The sequence below is a fragment of the Triticum aestivum genome, chromosome 7B (assembly GCF_018294505.1).
Source record: "Triticum aestivum cultivar Chinese Spring chromosome 7B, IWGSC CS RefSeq v2.1, whole genome shotgun sequence".
Taxonomy (NCBI): domain Eukaryota; kingdom Viridiplantae; phylum Streptophyta; class Magnoliopsida; order Poales; family Poaceae; genus Triticum; species Triticum aestivum.
In genome coordinates, this window is record NC_057813.1 from 728,950,876 (window position 1) to 728,971,214 (window position 20,339).

Here is a 20,339-nt window from a genome sequence, read left to right on the forward strand (position 1 = left end):
GTATGGCAAAGCACATGGTTACATATGGCCCCCCGGGAGGCATACTAATGGTGCATGGTGTTACATACTAATGGCGCACTGACTGGTGCGCCATTAGCATACCAGATATTAATGGCGCACCAGTGGTGCGCCATTAGTAAAAAATACTAGTGGCGTGATACTAATGGCGCACCGGTAGTGCGCCATTAGTAGGTAAAATCAGTGCGCCCCATTAGTAGGCCTTTTCCTAGTAGTGCGTGCTACAAAATATGTAAAGCAACATTGAGTGAATAAATGATCCAACCAACAAGTTGAACAAGAAGAAGCAAAAGTCACGACCTCCTCCAATGCCGCGTGCAATTGTCACCTTTCCTCCAGCATATCAACTGCGCAACAAAACTTGGTGATGGTTGTTTGGATGGTGTACCATCGATAGGTTAACGAATTCACATTGCGATAATGGATGATGTGTATGCCTGGGTACAATTGAGCACCAGATAAAAATGATAAAAGAAGTAGGATGCTTGTTAAATAATAGTACAATTTATAAAAGAGAGGTGCATTCTCACCACACGATCCAATGGTGCTGGCGTGAGGTACAAAATGGAAAGAAAACATTGAAGATTGATTTCAGTTTGAGGGCATCTGGGCTACATCTATAGAGATATTAAAATTCATATTACAAAATACCATCCACATTTAAAAAATTAAAACATGACCGTAGTGTTCCAGCAAGTCATGCATCTGTTTATACACTTGAACATGTATCAAATAAGTAAATAGGTAAGTTAGTAACACTAATGTTATCCATAAAATAGACTGAGCAATTGCTTTATACTGAAATCAAGTATTGTAAGCAGAGCACACACAGTTCAGTAGTGCATTCCCCTTGCAAATGGAGATTTGTGAGGAGAGGAAAGAAATATCACAATTTAGCTTACGGTTTTACTAAAGCTATTTTTAATAATACATTTTTTTTAATTTTTTAGAAATATTATGCCAAAATTATTTTTTCCAAAATAATACATAAGTCTAGTCGGCCAGGGGGAAGCCGATAGGTGATCCCCAGTCGGCCAGCAGTAAGCCGACTGGCTAGTCCCAGTCGGCTTACTGCTAGCCGATAGGTGCATGAAACCATTTTTCTTTTTTTCTTTTTGGTTTTAGTTGTTATTTTCTATTTATTCTAGCTGTCAAATGAGTTTTGTTTGTGTTGAAACATTTTGCATAAATTACTAGCAATATTAACAAGCCACATATAGATTTTCATAATTTTTGGAACATCACATATTAAAATTGTATTTGATAGCTTCTGGTGAATATAGATAGGGTTTAAATTTATTTATCCAAATTATTATTTTTTTATTTTTATAAATGTTAAAATATCGAGGAGAATGGGTTAAACATTTTTGTGAAACAATTTGAGAAAACTTTTTTGGCTTTTGCATTAACCCAACTTTGAAATTCAAGTCCCAAATGCAGGAGGTTTGCCCACCGCCGTTTCATCGCTGCTTAGCTGGCCGGCTGAAATCATGTAAAGTGTCCCGTACAATTTTTGGGATCTGTTCCGCCGGAGCGCTCGTGGTACTTAAAAAAGTTTTGCGGGCGCCCTTAAACGATTTTTCTGGGCGGGCCGGTTATGAATCTGCTGCAGATGATCTAATAAAACGCGTGGAGAGCGGGCGTGACCGGCCGGAAGTTCAGCCGGCCAGCCAACTGTAAATCGTTTACCTTAAACTCATCCATGCTGGGCTCAATTAACCAGTAATGTGCTTGTATTACTCAAACAGCCTCGAGTCAAGTCAAGTCAACTTTGTATATTAGCCACCCACCACCACCTACCCAGCGGCTGCAAGGAGAGTAGGAGACCACTATTCACTCAGCTCGTTTCTCTCGTCATCGATCTATTAACGTCTGCTCTCTCAAGGTCTCAAGGTCAGTGCTATCGCTTTATGCAGCTGATTGATTGTTATCTTCAAGCTGTCGATTCGGTGCTTTGGTAATCCAAAATTTTGAAATCCAAAGCCAACTTTCTCTCGTCATCGATCTATCAACGTCTCCTCTCTCTCAAGGTCAGTGCTATCGCTTTATGCAGCTGATTGATTGTTATCTTCAAGCTGTCGATCTGTGCTTCCGTAAACTGGGAGGTTGTATTGTTAATCCATGGCCTCTGCCTGCTCATGTCGCCTCCGCTGGCCGGAGAGGAAGGTCAGGTGGCTTCCCTCTTCCTCTGCAAATCCAGATCCAGCCTAGATACGTTCTAGGCAGCGTAGATCTGACCACTCAAGTGTACTCTGCTTCTTCTTCTGATGCTCTTCACGGCCTGCTCTGCTTCTTTCTTCGTCAGTCGCTGCTTCCGGGCGTGCCGAGCCCTTGTCTGCCATTTCGGACAGGCAACGAGCTAGTTAGTTTGGGTCAGGAAAAATATATGCATGATTAATTAATCCCTGGGAGCTTCCACCTGCTGCAAAATATGGACATAGTATTTTCTTCGGGGTCTTCTTGAGCTGTTCATCTTTTTAATTCCGTGGAAAAAGGGTAGACGGGCATTTTTAGCAATACATCAAATTAGCCTTTTCTAGCCATAATGTTATCTCATCTTTACAAGCATTATGTCATGTGTGTATCGACTTTGTTACAAATCTTACAATAATTTATTTTATTTTTTATTTAATGCAGGGTTTTATTACAGCAGTTAGCCGCACTTTATAAGGTTTGGTTTCAGTCAAAGCTAACATGCAGAGTAAATAAAAACACAACGAGTATATTGCAAATAGAAATATAGTTAAAATGATGGCTGCCAAAAAAATAAACAGAACTTACATATTTTGGAAAGAAGTGAATATTTAAGCTCCTACGTAATGATTCGTCTTGAGACAAGTCAAGTCGTCCTTCTTTGTCCCATGCATGCGCATCTGTCATCTACAGGTCCTCTTTAAAGCTAGCACGTTGCGCTGCTCCCTTTGCATATCTACCGTCATTAATTCCTCTTTACAGCTAGCACGTTGCGTTGCTCCTTTGGGACATCTACTCTAGAATCTCCACTCCACCTGCAGGCAGCAAGCAAGGAGACGACCATTCATTCATCTCGTTGCTCCTCTTCCGCCCCACCAACTTCTTCCCATCTCTCAACGTCTCCTCCCAAGGTTAGTGCTTTCTCTTTATATGCAGCTAATAAGTAGATTGTTAGTATTTTCAAGTGTTCTATGGCACCATCCTGCTGTAAATCGGCCGTGGTTTGGTGAAAGTTGCAGTGTTGATCCGCAGCTCGTGGCTGCTCAGTCGTCCATAGTTGCTCAGGATCTGTCGGCCGGCCGTCGCCTCCCCAGCTGGCTGGAGAATAGGGGAGGCGAAATGGCTTTACACACGACAAAAACTGCACGATTTGCGAACGATTACACTGTGCATGCATCAGCAAATAGAAAAATCAATTGCCTCCTACATGTACGCGCGCTGCTGGAGCTGCCACATGTGATCGTGCATGCATCGGCTGTTATTTCTGGGCCTGAGGCTTCCCTCTTCCTCTGTACTACCGTCGGCATGGGCACGGTCCTCAATAATCCCCCACCAGTTCAGGCCAATCGTCCAGGTCTGACCACTCAGGTGTCTAATACATACACACGGCCATTTCCACGCACTAGGATGCTCAGGGAAATCCTTTCTGGTCTACACGCCGTATATACACTGCTTCTTTCTTTCTCACCAACTTTAGCCCCGGCGGCAAAACCGGTTTCTTTCTCCTGCCTGCGTGTGGGAGTTTTCTTTTATATAAATTTTTTACAGTGAAGAGTGAACACGCAGAGTTTTTTGTTCTTCGAATAAGTGAACACGCAGAGTTAGTGCTACTATGTAGGATTTGTGGGCAGGGCAGGATTTGCAAAAATATGTGCATGGTTAAAATCCACGGGAGCTTTCAGATGCTGCGAAATACTCCCTTTGTGTCATAATATAGACGTTTTTTTGACAATACCATGTACTAGTACTGTTTTCGTCTGGGTTTGTTGAGCTCTGTTTTCGGCGTTCGTCCTAGAAAACAAGGTACAGTAGGAGAGCAGCATTGGTACGTGGGTACGTACCTGAGCAATGCTACACCTAGGTAGCAATCAAACGTAAAGTAACGTAATGGCTTAGGTGGCATTTTTCAGTTGGAGGAAATTAGGAGAGGGACCCCACCCAGTTGGAATCAGGGATTTGTAGTTAGTCTAATTACATAACAGTACATAGGCATTTTACGTATGTGTAGCATTTTTGGTACATACCTGGGTGTCTTTTTTTGTGCGAGTAATAATTGTGAGCTTTATAAAACTTGGGCATTTGTAGAACAGTCGGCAAAAAGATGGTGTACTATTGTACTGGATACGAACGGGACATGTGTACTCTGTGGGTCAGGGCTAAGCCCATCAGTATCCACTTCGCCATCTCGGGTTCACGACGCTGGGTGTTGCAGCGACGACGCCGATATGAATCGTCGCTAGGCCAGCTGCAGCGAGAGCCCTAAATGATGATTTCATTGAAAAGATCAAAAGAGTAGATCGTGGGCTGCTTTAAGCCATCTCCAACCCACCGATCTATTTTGTCCACCCGCTTCTATTTGGGTTCAAGCGGACAGAAAACATAGTCCAACACGCCGATTTTAACAGACGGATATTTGTTTTTTATCCATTTTGATTTATTTCTGAGTCAAATTTGGGTGTCCATTTGGATATTTGTTTGTGTCAATGCGGACACGCAGTGGACGTCCACGTTGTCCTTCCGTGGCCCGCCCGTCTGTGACACAACGATCATTGTTCTCCCCCCCCCCCCCCCTTCCACATGCACTACCCCGGCCTCGTATTACTCGCCGCCGCCACCCAGTTTTGGCACTACGTACCCCAGGCCCCGCCTCCGCATCCATCGACGAACCCACCGCCACCGCATCCTCCGATGAGTCCTTTTGCCGGAATATGTGGCCGCTCCCCACTGCCGTCGGGAGCACTAGAAGTCATTCCTACCCAGGGTCGCCGACACCGCCGGAGGGCGCGTGCTTTGACAGGTCGGCTGCTTGTACGGGGAGAGGGCATTGCCCTTCACCGGCCGTCTCCGCCGCCTCTCGCAAGGTTTCCGACCGTTTTCCCCGCCGAGTCTCTTCCGTGTCCACAAGGTACCATGGTGGACAGCTCGGATGATTTTTTTACAACTTCATATGTTCATCGTCCGATGGTGAAGGGTCGTCAATGAGCACATTGCTAGTCAGCTGCCTATGTTTAGAGGATCGATCCCGGGACATGCTCTAGCGTTGGACCATAACAGAGAGTGCGGCCATTTCTATGCTATAGGGATTATTTCAAGTTCATTGGCCCACTATTCCCTCCCAAGCTTTTTCGGCGACGCTTCCGGATGGCGAGACTTGTGTTCAACTGTATTTATGAGGGAGTGATGGTGTATGATGATTACTTCAAATGCAAGCATGATGCCCTTCGAAAGATTGGTTTCTCCTTTTATCATAAATGTAGTGAAACTGTTCGGATGCTTGCATACGGAAGTTCCGGTGATTTTGTGGATGAGTATGTCCGAGTGAGTCCACATGCTTAGCGTGGGCAAAGCTGTAGTTGCAGCGCTCGGCCCAAAGTACTTGAGAGAACCAAATGATGTGGATACAACCCATTGTTAGCGATCAATGAATCTACAGGCTTTCCAGAAATGCGTGTTAGTAAAGATTGTATGCACTAGGAGTGGAAGAACTGTCCATTTGCTTGGCAGGGGCAATATAAGGGACATGTTTAAGCTCGCACGGTCATACTTAAAGCTATGTCATCACCATATCTCTAGATTTGGCACTCTTTTTTCGGCATGGCTGGTTTTCACAAGGCTTACCGGTTTTCGCAAGGCTTTCCGAAGGCAACTCCCCAGAGGTCCACTTTGAGGTCGATGACCGCCAACACAACAAGAGATACCACCTAGCTGATGATATCCTTCATCATTGGTCCACTATTGTGAAGACAATCTTCAAGCCCATGGGAAAGAAGAGGGCTAGGTTTGCCCATGAAAAAGAGTGCTAGGAAGTATTTGGAGCGTGCTTTTGGTGTTGTCCAATCTCAATGGCCTATTGTTCTGCACCCTGCTAGAACATGGAGCCCTGAAAGGATGTGGGACCTCATGACTACTTGTGTGATCATGCACAACATGATCATAGAGGACGAGTGTGATGACAACATCTTTGACCAAGGGTGGGATTTCCAGGGTGAGAACGTTGAGCCTAAGTTTGAAGCGGCAATATTTACAGAGTTCACACAATTCATCAAGAAATGTCTGAATGGACAACTCACATTCAACAATGATTTGGTTGGGCATACGTGGACTCAGGATATCTCCAAGGCGGACCCTAAAACCTCCCCTATACGTCTGGGCCGCAGTGTCTGAACCTCTTTTGCCATCCAACGGGGACCTGTATATATCCGGTTAGCAGTCCGGACGTACGGATTTCGGTATGCAAGAGACAAACGTGGGCGGTTTTACCGGAGTCCGGACATGCACTTGTCCAATCACATGCATGGTCCCTCTCTTCTCTCTCTCCTCCCAATGGCACATGCATGGTCCTCCTCTCTTCTCTCTCCTCCCAGACACTAAACCACAAATGTCCCACCACATGCATTGGTCCTCACCTACTTTTTTCCTCCAAGCCAGATACATTTTGATTAGCATTGGATGTCTCCCTCCCGTATCATGTCCGCAGGCCATGTCCGGATATAAAAACGAGCATATACCGGAGACATTTATGGGTCAGTGTTGGAGACGCCCTCATGTAGGAAACCAATATAATTTCTAGCTGGAGAACCAGGGTCGTGCTGTCCTTTGACAAGTCCCTCAGCATCAATCTAGGACCTAGTCACCCTCCCTTTGGGTTTATCCTAGTGGATTAGGCCATGTAGGTCAAACATTGGAACTCATGATTTGCGATGCCCGAGTGGCCAGTGACCCGATCCTCATTTAAAGGCTTACTACCTCCAACCTGGTTTATTGGTCTTTTTCGTATTTCATGCCAAAATTTCACCATAGATTTAACGGACAAAATGTTAATGCATTTCATAAGAAATTATACCGTTGGATTCATATTCAAACATAGTTTCCAATGATACTATTTTTTATGACATGCATTTACATGTTGTTAATTAAATCCACGGCTAAAATTTGGCACAAAATAATAAGCAGACCAATAAATCAGGACGAAAATAGTACCGTGGTTGTGCCGGATGAGGCACGTGTTAATGTACGTGGGGCCACCTATGGCCGTGTGTCATGAAATTTCATGTCAGATGGGTGCCAGAATGCGAACAGGTGTGCCGCCCCAATGGCCTCCAGTCCAACAGTGACATGTGGGGGCAAAAATTCTCATGATCCCCGCCCCTTCAATTGATTGTGCACGGAAACCAGGGTAGTGTATCGCCTAGGGGGTCAAGAGACTTCATTTGATGGGGGTGATCTTTATTTTCCCATGTGCTTTATCTCAAATGTGTTTCATCCTCTTCTGGTCCTATCGCTGGACACCTGCAGCATGTTCTGCAGCCTAAACACATACATTGCTTATGACATATTTATGAAAACCACATGTACAACTAAGACAACCATCCAGCTGGTGCACAAGAAATATCAACACTTATACAAAAATATCTACGTTTTAATCGAGTTATCTGGAACCAAAAGTAGTATACAAGTTGCATACTTTTGTTAGTTTCTTTTATTCTGGGAAGGAGTTACCATCTTTATTCAATATTCAATACACATCTTTATATAATTTCTTAATTGTTTGTTGGATCATGAATTTATGATTTCACACAGTCATCACACCCTTTCATATTCCCTTGGAGCAAGTTAGTTGCAATGAAGTATCAACATCAAATTGGTGAAATGGAACCATTCTGAAAACTTGGAGCAAGTAATACACATAGTGGTCTTCCACATGAACTTTTTTTGGAGAAGAGTAATCCACTGGTTGGAATAACTCACATCATATTACTACTAGAGAAAATTATGTTGGTGCCATCACAAACATCAATATTTTTAAAAATATTGTCTTATGTGGTTTTCGTGCAATCAGGTATGCAGAGAACACGTGATGATCTGGAGAAGAAGCTACATGATTCAAATACAACACCAATGTTTTTTCCACTTGAATTTTTGAAGGCCATCACATGTGATTTTTCCACTGAGTCGGTACTAGGTGAAGGTGGGTTTGGAGTGGTTTACAAGGTATGGGCAATTCTGTAAAACACTGTGTTTCAAATGTTGGTAATTAAACCAATTAAAGATATTTGTACACAATATAAAGAGAGGTTTAACTTACGACGCAGGGAGTTCTTCGAAGTGGCAAAGTTATTGCTGTGAAGAAGCTTTTTGAAATCCGTCTAAAAGAGGACACATTCCAGAATGAAGTACGCTATCTTATGGGGATTAAGCACCAGAATATAGTACAGTTCCTAGGTTATTGTGCGGAATCAAGTTGGGAAGCGATAGAGCAACCTAGTGGTAGTGGAAAATTTATTTTTGGTGAATTACCGAAAAGGTTGCTCTGCTTCGAGTACGTATGCAACAAAAGCCTCGACAACCATATTTCTGGTATGTTTACTGAACACAATACCGTTGAACGGAGTATGATTATATGTATGGTAGTATCTACTCTACCAGGAATATTGTTAGTATTTTATTTCTTGCTATATGCCTTTCCATAAAGACACAAATACACATCAGTCTCTATATCTTTGGACACAGATACAAATCGGTCACTATCTTCGGGCCACTGGCATATAGAATCTACTACTGTGAACAGATATAAGATGTTTTAGGGCAAAAAGTAGTAACCTAAAACGTCTTATATTTGTTTACAGAGGGAGTATATATCAACTGCTATAGCCCACTGTCGATCACTCGAACACAAAGTGGTGTTGTTACAGGAAAATTAGGCATCCTTTTTCATGGCAGGCTGTACAACTTTCTTTAAATGAAGTATCTAGGAACATAGATTATAGATTACGAGTACAAAAACCTAAGAGTATTGCGGGTGCATACCCCATACTTCCCAACAACTGAGAAAACTAGGTTCCTTGTACTAGTAGCGAAGTGTACATGGGCTGAGAATCTTTTTTTCTCTTGTTTATCAATGTCTATAGATGAATCTTCAGGCCTTGAGTGGAATATGAGATACGAGATAATTAAGGGGATTTGCAATGGGTTGCATTTCCTTCATGAAGAATGTCATATGGTTCATCTCGACCTTAAGCCTGAAAATATATTGATGGACTCTACTATGATCCCAAAAATCGCTGATTTTGGTTTATCGAGGATCTTTGGTGAGCAGCAAACACGAATTGTCACTGATAATCGTGCGGGAACATGGTAAACTATGCCTCTTGCACCTCCCTGATTTTTGTTTTCCTTGGTTATTTTGCATCTCTTTGTTTATGTTTGTATTGGCTTCTTACTTCTATATTATTTTGTAGTGGATATATGGCACCAGAATACTTAATCCGAGGTGTAGTCTCAAACAAGGCAGATATATTTAGTCTGGGTGTCATACTCATAGAGATAATAACAGGTGACAGGGACTATCCATATTTCCACCATGACAGTTCCCAGCGTGATGCCACAACTTTCCAGCAGTTTACAGAGAAAGTGAGATGAATTAATTAACAGTCTTTGCACATATACAATCATTCAGCTCACGTGTTGCAAGTTTGTAGGTTCTTGAAAATTGGAGGAATAGATTCACATCCACACCGAAGTATACAAAGGAAAAATATGCGCACCAAGTAAAGCAGTGTGTCACCATAGCCCTAAACTGTGTGGATCCTAGTATGGAGAAAAGACCTACTGCAAAGCATATAATCCAGGTGTTTAATGTAGCAGACAAGGTATGCTGAACATTGTATATAATGTCATAATGCAATTTCTAGGAAAGATTTTACATGAATAGTTTACACACAACAGTCCTAGTATGTCTACATATGTCCGTCCTAATGTTCCTTTTTTCCTTTTTAATGAAAGTGAATCAACCCAAATTTACCATAGCAAAATCAACAGGTCTGACAGCTTGGCTTTATGTATGTGTGTGCGTGTGTAGATGGAAACTCACGAAGAGTTGCCGTCAGTCGTGCAGTGCGTAGACAAGTTACTCGCACTAAACACTACTGGAAGCAAGGAACTCACGCCCATGAGTGCCACTGAAGAAATGTTGATCATCAAAGCAGCTACTGGTAAACAAGTGGATGAGGCCAAGTCTGAGGGTTTGTTACCGATGCCTACAATAGAGCCGAGCACAATCAGACAGAGTTATCAAGAGGGAGTAAAGGCATGTAATGAGCGACAATCAGCCACTGAGACTGAGTCTGAGGTAAGCACCTATGATACTAATTTCTTGTTATGTAAACCCTATATGAACAAAGTATTCTTGTTCAAAGTCTTGTATTGTGCAATTTAGGATGACAACATATGATCTCACATTGTATTTTACCTAATGAAACGGAATTAATTATTGAGCCATGACGAATATGATTTGCCTAGGAAGTTTGGAAATAAAAATGACAGTCTCTTGCTCCGTAACATAATGCACCATGTTTTATGTTTCGTCAGGACAAATACACTACTACTATGTAACTTTTGTGGTTTAAAATCATAACCACAAATAGTTACTTTGATGTTTCGTGAATGAAACTGGGGAGAGATTGATTTTAAAATTAATTGATTAGATTGGCTTGCTCATCTGTTCCATTTTATTTTCATGAAGTATTTTTTGTGGGAAATTTTCATGAAGTATTAAATCAACAACGAAAAAATAACTGTTGTTTACAAGTCAGAATTTTGTTTGTTGACAAGTTTAACCAAACGTGAAGAAAACTTATTTGCAAAAGCTAGGGCTAATTAATTACCGGCTAGTATAAATGAAACTTGTGATTGCTCAAAAAAATGAAACTTGTGTATAATGAATAATGGTTCAAGTAAGACTAATAGTATGACAGAAATTTAATCAAGACAAATGTCAGAAAGGGAAACAAGGCATTAGAGGTCTGATATTTTGAGTAAACATCTTTTTTGCTCAGCTGGGAGCCTGGGGTAAGTGAACTATTGGTTACCAGGAGAGTTTCATCCTTGTTTGACCAAAATTATTCATGCCATATAATGCACCAGAAAGAAAGCATTTGATTGTCTATTCTTGTGAGTCTATGACTTCACTGCTCGTCTGTCTGTCCTATATATGACTTACAAAGCTATGTCTATTTAATTTTTGTTCAGCACAAATAATCGTTTATTTTATAGTTGATTCCTGGATAAGTAAAATAAACATCCCGTAACAAGTCATTTTTTCCAACTGATTTTAATACCACAATGTAAACAATAGTCGTGTTATGTATATATATTACAGAAAAACAAGGAACATAGATGTAGCTTGTTGTACTAATCATTCCGAAAATTGCCTAGGACATTCACAACTTTCACTTTTACTAGCCGATGAACATTGGTTGTCAAGCTGAGTTGGCAACATATGTGGATTTCTTTATTTTTTATGAGAAAGCAACATATGTGTTTTTTAAGCTGACGTGGACATATGCCCTACCTGTCATCTTCATCCACATCCCATCTTCTTCATCCCTCCTCTCTACCCTATCCTCTGTCGTCTCCTTCTCAGAATTGCACAGGGTTGAAGCTGGAGACTTGGAGCTCGTCCAGCGATGAGAGGGTGCGGCCGGGATGAAGCCCCGCACTGAGAGACCCATTGGTGCGGTCAATCTCGGCAGCTGTAGCACCACTCGGTCTCCAGCTTGTTGCTACTTGGCATGCACAGAGAGGTCAGTGTTGCTCCACCGCTGGGACCCTGGCCACGCCGATTGAGTCCTTGAGAAACCTTCGCTTGGTGTCCGACAACCCAATTTTCTTTTGTCTTGCTCCTTTCCCATACAACCATTATAGCATCTCTAGTTTTTTTTTTTTGAGAAACTATAGCATCACTAGTCGGTCCATCAAAATTGGTTGGAGAGTAAAAATTCGCTTTTGACGGGCTAAACTGGACCTAGCCGGTCCCTTATGGGCTTCAAAGGAGAGGCCACCCTTATATTTATTCATGCGTGGCCACTTCTCAGGATAATTTTGGCCCTTCCAGTGCATCGGCCCTCTCCTCTGTTCGCCCACTGACATCACCCCCATCGAGTTCCTTGCCTCCGGCGACCACCCCACAACCCTGCAAACCTTGGGCCGCCAAATTCCGGTGAGAATCCGGCGGTCTATTTTTGTCGACTTCTCTGACTTCTACATCCATGTCGGTGCTCCTCCTCCTCATCATCCCTAGCCCGGCGGCGCTCCTCCCATCGTCCACGACCATGAGCAAAGCTGCTGCATGATAGAGGACACATATATATAGAGAGAAAAATTTAAATGTATAGGAAGAAACATAGAGGGAGAATACGCCAGTTGCCATTGTCGATTTCAATGAATCCTTGTGGTTTGGACGATGACATTGTGCCACTAGGAGAGGGACGAGGCGAAGAACCCATTCAGACGAGGAAGCACCCAGGCCATGGTCTATGGTGGACGAATGTCATCTACTTTGTCGACAACTTCGTCACACGCCTACGTCGCGCACGTTGAGACCCTGTGAATTACTTTTCTGAAGCATCTATCCTAGGTGCTCTGAAATTCAACTAGTGCCAAAAAGTAGTAGTTGGTCGCGTGAAAGGAAGAATAAAGAAAAAAAAGGAAGAAAAAGGGGGAGAGGGGCTTACATGTGGGGTCTGGTTCATTTGAGGACTTAAGCTTGAGAGTTCAGTTAGGTTCGCGTGAAGGAAGAAAAGAGGGAGAGGAACAAATATAAGAAGTTAAGTATAAGGGGTCCTATGAGGGGCAAAATTATAAGGGACCAGCTAAAGGTCTTCTTAGTCTGACAACCCAATTACCTACGCATGTGCGACCACCATGTCTTCATTAGCCGACTATATAACCTCCGTGTTGCAAGGGAATTGCCCCAGGGCCCTTCATAGATAGTTCGGGCACCTACCACGTGGAACTTGATCCCCAAGCACTTCAGGTGGCCTCAGCCATTTAGCCGAGCACTCTGCCTGAGCCCATCAGCTCCAGTCGCACCAAGTTGAGCGCACGGCTCACCAGCCAGCTCCATCCACGCTCCGCACAGTCTGGTCGGCACTCACCATCCAGCACCATCCGCACAAGCTCAAGCGGACATCGATCAAACGTGGCAAACATGAGTGCATCGTCAAAAGTAGGCCTAATACAAAAGGATATATACATGTTTTTGTGTGAGCCGTTCGCATAGGGGTACTCCTGCACGACGCTGGAGAGCATGGGGGTGTTGGCCATTGAAATGGTTAGGTTGGCCATGATATCCACGTAGAGCATCATGGTCTCCCCACGATAGCGGGCAAGACTACAGCGGCCTTGTTGTCACCATCCATGAACTTGGATGACATGTCGCACAAGTGTGGGAGGAAGCTAGACAGCACAGCGACGAAACCACGTAGCCGCCCATGCCGACGAGCTAGAGGTGGTGCAATAGGCGTCCTCGCCTCCTTGGCGCCCTCAGCGCCACCATTTGGCGCCCGAGCACGAGCGTTTGGGGGTTTGAAGTATATGTTGTGGCCCTACGAAGAGTTGTCGCATCGTGTCATGCTCCATCACCATGAAGGTCACGGGATGGCTCGATATACTTGTTCACGCGGCCCTGCTTGCTGCACTCATTCCAACTCCCACCGCTAGTGACGTGCCTCTCACCTTGCGGTCCACCACCAGCGGGTAGTACATCGATGCCCTGGTCTGTTGTGGCTACACGCTTCTAGTGTAGGTCACAGCCGCGGCGGCGTGCGCCGCCGTTGAGGCGTTGCTGCAGCCGGGCGTGCAGGCGCTTGCATGGGCGGCCCTTCGGGTGCTAGTGCTACTAGTCGCTTGTGTGGGTCGCTTGTGGGTGATTGCCTTCGCGCGATGATTCATGGCAAATCAGTGTTATGTGTCAAGGACATTGTTCCAACAGTGGTAGTTCCACTTCCACACCATGTTGAGCGCACTGCGAGCCAACTACTCTCTTCGTTTCTAAATATAAATCTTTCTAGAGATTTCACTATAAACTCCACACCGAGCAAAATAAATGAATCTACACTCTAAAATACGTCCATATACATCTGTATGTAGTTTGTAGTGCAATCTCTAAAAAGACATATTTAGAGGGGAAACGTTTATGGCGGGTGCGCCGGCTGAAACGTTCCGCCGGTCGCACACACGCGTGCCACACGGCAGGGCCCCACTTCTTTCTCCACCGTCCGCATCTCATCTCCGTTCTCTTTTCTGCGACCGCGCCATCCTTCTCCCTCCTTCCCACAGCAAACCACGGCGAGGACCGCCCAAAATAGATCACCGTGCGGCGCTACCTTGCTGCTACAAGCTCCATGGCCGGATTCATCTGCTGGGCGTAGGCCATGCTGTATTTGAGCCATCTAGAAAGGGGATTTTTTGTGTGTGCCATGGACGAGCTGCTAGCGGTGGGGAGGTTTTTGCTGGGGGCGCCTCCTACAGAAGCTACATCCGGCCATGAAGGTGCTGGAATCCGCACGTGCTGGAACGCCCACCATTAGTGCTACCTTTCCCGCCCCGTCGATGTTTTGGAATCGTCAAACACCGGTGCTGGAACCGGCCCCTACGACTGCTACAACCCGCGTCACAAAATGCTGGAACTGGCCACCGTGGGTGCTACAAGCTGCCGACGTCATTGCCGGAACCTGCAACTGGAGGAGCTACAACCGGTAATCTCGTTTGCTGCAACCAGCAAACTAGAAGCTGGAACTGGTGTGTTTTTTTGCTACATCGACGGACTGGTGCTGGGGCGACGGCGGGGGATGGCGCTGCGATTGCTACAACCAGCATAGAAAAAAGTTTCAACCGGCATAGAAAAAGCTTCAACCATGAAAAAAAGCTACAACCAGCGTAGATGAAAAGCTTCAAACGTGAAGAAAAGCTTCAATCAGTTTCGAGAAAAGCTTCAACCCGTGTGAAAAGAGCTTCGATCGGAATCGGGAAATGCTTCAACCATATAACAAAAGCTTCAATCAGGGTAGAAAAAACTTCCACCATAAATCTTCAAAAACCGGCGCCGTCTACTGACGATGGTATGAGCAGCGACGCCGGGAGCTACGACCGGCGGCATGGTGGTGCTGCGACTTACGTGTTACGACGGCGGTGACTAGCTGATGGAAGTATGAAGGCATCAGGCGTTTACAAACGGAAGACGTTTCTACAAGGATGACGACTGGATGCTTCGACGACGCACTGCTGGAACCGACGGGAAAAGCGAGTGGCGGCGACGAGGACGGCCGGCGAGGATGGGGACCAGCGACGAGGACTGCCGGCGAGGGCGCTGACCAGCAACACGGACGGCCGGCGAGGGTGGGGAGCGGCGACGCGGACGGCCACCAGGGAGCGTGTGTGGCTGTGAAGGGAAGAAGATGACTTGGGATGGATAAGGATCCAACGGCTTGGGACGGGCCAATCCGATGGCTAGCGTGCGACCGGCCGAAACGGTTCGGCCGGCGCACCGGCGCCTAGCGGTCGCCTATTTAGAAACGGAGAAATTACTAGGCTGGCGCTCACCAGCCAGCTCCATCTACACTCCACGCACTCTACTCGGCACTCATCATCCAGCACCATCCTCACCACGCATACGTCGAGCACACATGGCAAATGTGCACCGCCTATCTGCTCAAAATCTTGAATATGCTGTGGACTGTGGACGAGAGCATTGGCATCGAGCTGGCGGACGACATGACCACGGGCATCAGGGTGCTCTCGCATGAGCACCATAAGCATGGGGATGTGGGTGGCGAGCGTCACGTTGGTCGTGGGGATGTGGGTCGTGGTCTCCACGTAGAGTATCTTGGTCTCCTCGGGCCTCCTGCTGTGCCCCCACGGCCGATGACGCGCCTGTCGCCTAGCGGTTCACCGCAGGGGCGCGTGATACAGGGCTACCCTGGTCTGTTGCAGCGCCCTGCTAGTGCATGTCACAGTGGCAGCGTCGGCGCCGGCGAGGCGCTGCGGCTGCGTTTGCTTTAGCGGCCCTATTGCCGCTAGCACTGCAGGTGCCGGTCGCCTGTGTTGGTCAGGTCGATGGTGGGTGTTCGCCTTCGTGCTCTCCATTTGCCATCCGTGCAACGATTCCAGGCGGCTTTTCCACGCTTGACTATGCACACATGAACCGATGCCCACCAGTTACTTTTGTTGTTAAAATGAACTTCTCAGCAAATCAGTGCTATGTGTCATGACATTGTTCCGATACTGTTATGTCGCAAAAAATAGAAGTTGGTAGTTCCTTCTAAATTAATATACTTTATAAAATGATTTGAGATGATCAAGGTAGAAAGAGATCCCAGTTAAATTCATCAAGAAGCCTAATTGCGTTGAGCGCATAAGAATACAGCTTCATAGACGAGTTTAATTGTACTGATGCTTCCTTTTGTCTCTCTTCTTTGATGCATTGGCGACATTGTAGACAATCCAACCTTTAATACAGGTATTCACTTTTGCGTTTTCATTTCTTCTCTTCCCAAGATCTTCCATGTTGACAGGAATGTTGTTTGATCAGATTATAGATTATGGAGCAGGGCCAGGGAACATCACATGCATCGATGCAAATCAGACAGAGCCATTGTAAGTGTGTACGAAAATATGGGCATTTGAATCTTTAAACTTAATTTTCAAGTGAGTGCATTGGATCTGACTATCCCGCTTTCATATCTTCTTATGATACAGGATTATGACAGGTGACACTAGGGGGTGTGTTAAGATATGGAACTACGACACGCAGTCGCAGGCAAGTTACGGTATTGCTTCTTCGCTAGTATTTTGGGTAAAGAAAGAAAATTATGGCCGCTTGCCCTTTGCATCAGAAAGATGCTCATGGACCAAGCATTTAGTTCATAAGTACATATACAGATTCCGTTGATTGCCAAATGGCAGGAATAGTCTATGTTTGGTGATGGTTGATGGGAGCCGTACCATAATGTCGAAGTTTTTTATCACAACCAAGAAAACACCACACCATATGGCAAATGTTTTTCCCAACTTTTTTCGGTCGTAGTATTTCAGTTGAATTAGCATGATTAAATGTAAAGGGTCATCACAAAAAACTCAATTTTTGCTGTTGAAATGTACCAATTTTTGTTTACATTGGACGAACAAATGACTCATTCTTGTTTACTAGCAGAAAGTGGTTGCTTCTATTATGGTCTCAGAGAGTGGAGGTAAGCTTTCTGACTTCTTAACATAATTTTCTTCCACCATATGTACAGTTGTACAATGATATGCTAATCAGACGATTGCCCTCACTGCAGTATCCGCTGTTAAATTTATTGCACGAAAGCGGTGGCTTGTGGCTGTGTCACGTGATTGTTTCATCCATGTGTACAAGTATGAAAAGGAACTCGAAAAGGTCACGAGTTTGAGAGCTCACGATTATCAAAACAGAGTCTGCTGCTCATTAGACGTTCATCCAACCTACCCGTATGTGTTGTCAGGGTGTGGTAGGCAAATAAAGTTTGGGACTGGGACCAGGACTGGAATTGCATACAGACATTTGAAGAACACTCAGATGATATTAATGAACTAAAATTTAACCTAGAGGACACCAAAAGTTTTGTCAGTGCTTCAGACGATCGTACAGTAAAGGTTTTGCTTTCTATCTCTTATTTGTTTGCTAAGTAACCTTCTTGATGCAGTGATGAAGATGGAGTACATTTCATTTTCTACTGTACCTTGACTAGAAGCTCTTATGGTTGCTGTTCAGGTTTGGAGTCTTGATTCTCCCAAATCCAAGTATACTCTGTCTGGACATTCGGATTGGGTGCACAAGGTGGATTTATTCAAGCGTGATGGTCAGCAGTATTTGATTAATGGCTCTTGGGACAAGACTGCCAAGGTCGGCTATCATGTTGGAAAGTACATTAATACAACATGCATCTAGCATTTCTAATATATGAGTGGTTTGTTTTTGTTTTTCAAAACAGATATGGGACTTGCAGAAGGAGTGTGTTCATACACTGGAACATGAGTGTGAGTCTAGAGACTATTCCATCTTTGCCCATCCCAGTCTTCCGGTTCTAATTACAGGTACAAGCAATGGTGTTGTTCGTGTGTGGAGCTCCACTGATTTCAGGTAAGCACGATACAACCACATCTCTCCATGTCTCGATACAACCACGGCCGGATCTCCCTGCTCCGGCCATCCCTGCGGCTCCATCCCTCTTGAAAGAAAAAGCAGGAGTGAAACATGAGCCCTCGCAACTTTGCGCCGTCCGTACCGTCCCCACCGCCAGCAGCCCCATCGGCCACCCTGCCGACGCCCCGCGTCCCGGCCAGCTCGCTGCCGCCGGCTCCCATCGAGATGCCTGCTGGCTGCAGGGTGTGCGTCATTCTGCCGGTCCCCCCGTCCGCTGCTTGGTCCGATCCGGGTGGGGAGCTCCTGGCCGCGCCGCTGCAGCCGGCGCTGGGCCGCGCTGTCCAGGTGGGTAGAGTGTTCGTGCAGGTGCTGGAGGAGCCCCTGGCCAAGCCTGCGCCCAAGTCCGTGAGGCTCCCCGTGCCTGCTGCTCCGACTTCGCCCGTCCTTTGTTCACGCGACCGCGCCCTCGGCATGCCTATGGGTTTGTAGTCATCGACGAGGTCGTGGCTCTAGTGCTGCCTATTATGCCTGAGCTGCAGGAGCGTTGTAGGGAACCCACTTCACCTCTTTCATTGGTGCTTCCGAAGGAGATGGAGCAGGTGGTGTCGGTGGGTGACGAGGTTGATGAGGTAGGGGCGTTGGCACCTAATCTGAGGTGCAACTGTTGGGTTCGCCTCTGCCATGTGAACAACTGGAGGCGCCTGAGTCTGTCGTGTTAGTGGTACCCATGGCTGAGGATGTTGTTGCAATGGTGTCTGTGAGGGACAAGGTTGATGACATTCTCTCTGAGATACAACTTGGCAGCTTGCTCACACATTTGGAGGCGGCATATCTGGCAAGACGATTGTGGACAAACCACTCTGGAAGAAAAGCAAAAAGGGTGGCACCACAGCAAAGGCGTCTGTAGCTGCTTGGTGGATGGCCCTCAGTCTCTTGGACAGTCCTTATGGCATGGCTTGTCTATGTGAATTTGGATGTGTTCGTGGTCTTCAGCCCAGGCACTTTTGTTAGGGGTTTCCTTGCGGTGTAGTAGTGTGAGGATTGGTGGTAGTTGCGTGTTGGGTATGGTTGCAGGGCTGATAGTGCACTTTTGGGGTTGCATGCTCTATGAGTAGTATGTATGTGGTTGGTTTGTGTCAGTTCTTTTTCCCGGTTTTCCGTTAATTAACTGGGCAATTCTCTTTTGCTTAATTAATCGATGAGACAAATCTTGACTAGGTATTAAAAAAATGTTGGTTAGCCCCTCTCTCTATTAGTATGTGCTAAAACAGTGAGTGCTTCATATTTCCCAGGCTGAAGAAAAAGCTTGAGGTCAGTGGGCCGGTTTATGGTCTCGCATGTTTGATGGGGTCAGAAAGGTAATCAGTGTTTCCAGTTGTTATTGATTTTGTATTACCCTGTTGTTGTATGCTTAGTTATTTGGATGTTGTAGTCCTGTACACTGATTTCGTTTCTTAAGATTCCAGACTAGTAAAGCGTGTACTCTTTCATCTATCAGGGTTGCAGTTGCACAATTTTATGCAGTATCGTGATGAAAATTGGTGATGAAGAAGGACAAGGTGGTTGTGAAGGCAGCAGCAACGAGAATTCCATAGCGGCTATAGATTATTAGGAAACCCAACGCCAATCGAGAGGACTGCTAGTACGTCTACGCGGTCTATGCTAACACGGGCATAATGAATTTCCAGATCCGGAAACTTGAACGACTGATTGGAGATGAACAGTACCTGTCTGCTAGTACGTCAACTCTCTAGCAGGTGGCAACAGCTTTGTGTGCAGAAGCTGCTGATTTCACCAAGATATATAACTTCTTGTTGTCCGAGGAGATTGCACTTGCGTGCGTCACGACTGGTGACTGGAACGCATATAAACGTGTAAATTAACAATCTCATTGCTGAAGATCCATTCGTACTACCATAATAATTGACTGATACTACCTCCGTTTCGAATTACTTGTCTTAGATTTGTCTAGATACGGATGTATCTAGCACTAAAATGAGTCTAGATACATCTGTATCTAGACAAATCCAGGACAAGTAATTCGGAACGGAAGGAGTAGATTGCACGTGAACTGATTTCCTTGCCGTTATTAAAGCACAGTTAGGTAAAGGTAAGCAGCATGCATGCACATGTTGTGTGCTCGTAAATCTAATTTAGCACACCTCGAGCGGGCAGCCGTATATTTTTA

At 45.3% G+C, this 20,339-nt stretch overlaps 1 protein-coding gene across 1 annotated transcript; it reads left to right on the top strand.

Moving 5' to 3' along the window:
* Positions 1-2,864: 2,864 nt before the first annotated feature.
* On the top strand, positions 2,865-20,100 carry LOC123156357 (receptor-like serine/threonine-protein kinase SD1-6). Its single transcript, XM_044574495.1, has 18 exons — positions 2,865-2,904; positions 3,033-3,122; positions 8,051-8,202; positions 8,304-8,568; positions 9,120-9,345; positions 9,450-9,621; positions 9,690-9,860; positions 10,070-10,339; positions 16,487-16,507; positions 16,580-16,644; positions 16,747-16,807; positions 17,201-17,237; positions 17,328-17,425; positions 17,511-17,661; positions 17,780-17,911; positions 18,000-18,148; positions 19,444-19,509; positions 19,650-20,100. Exons 1-14 carry the CDS (start codon positions 2,880-2,882, stop codon positions 17,526-17,528), a joined length of 1,671 nt encoding a protein of 556 aa, XP_044430430.1. The 5' UTR covers positions 2,865-2,879; the 3' UTR covers positions 17,529-17,661; positions 17,780-17,911; positions 18,000-18,148; positions 19,444-19,509; positions 19,650-20,100.
* Positions 20,101-20,339: the final 239 nt, after the last annotated feature.

Coding starts and splice junctions, on each gene's coding strand:
- LOC123156357 (XM_044574495.1), top strand. CDS start 2,880: ATGCATGCGCATCTGTCATCTACAG. Junction 9,346..9,449: donor GATAATCGTGCGGGAACATG/GTAAACTATGCC, acceptor ATTATTTTGTAG/TGGATATATGGCACCAGAAT. Junction 16,508..16,579: donor CAATCCAACCTTTAATACAG/GTATTCACTTTT, acceptor TTGTTTGATCAG/ATTATAGATTATGGAGCAGG.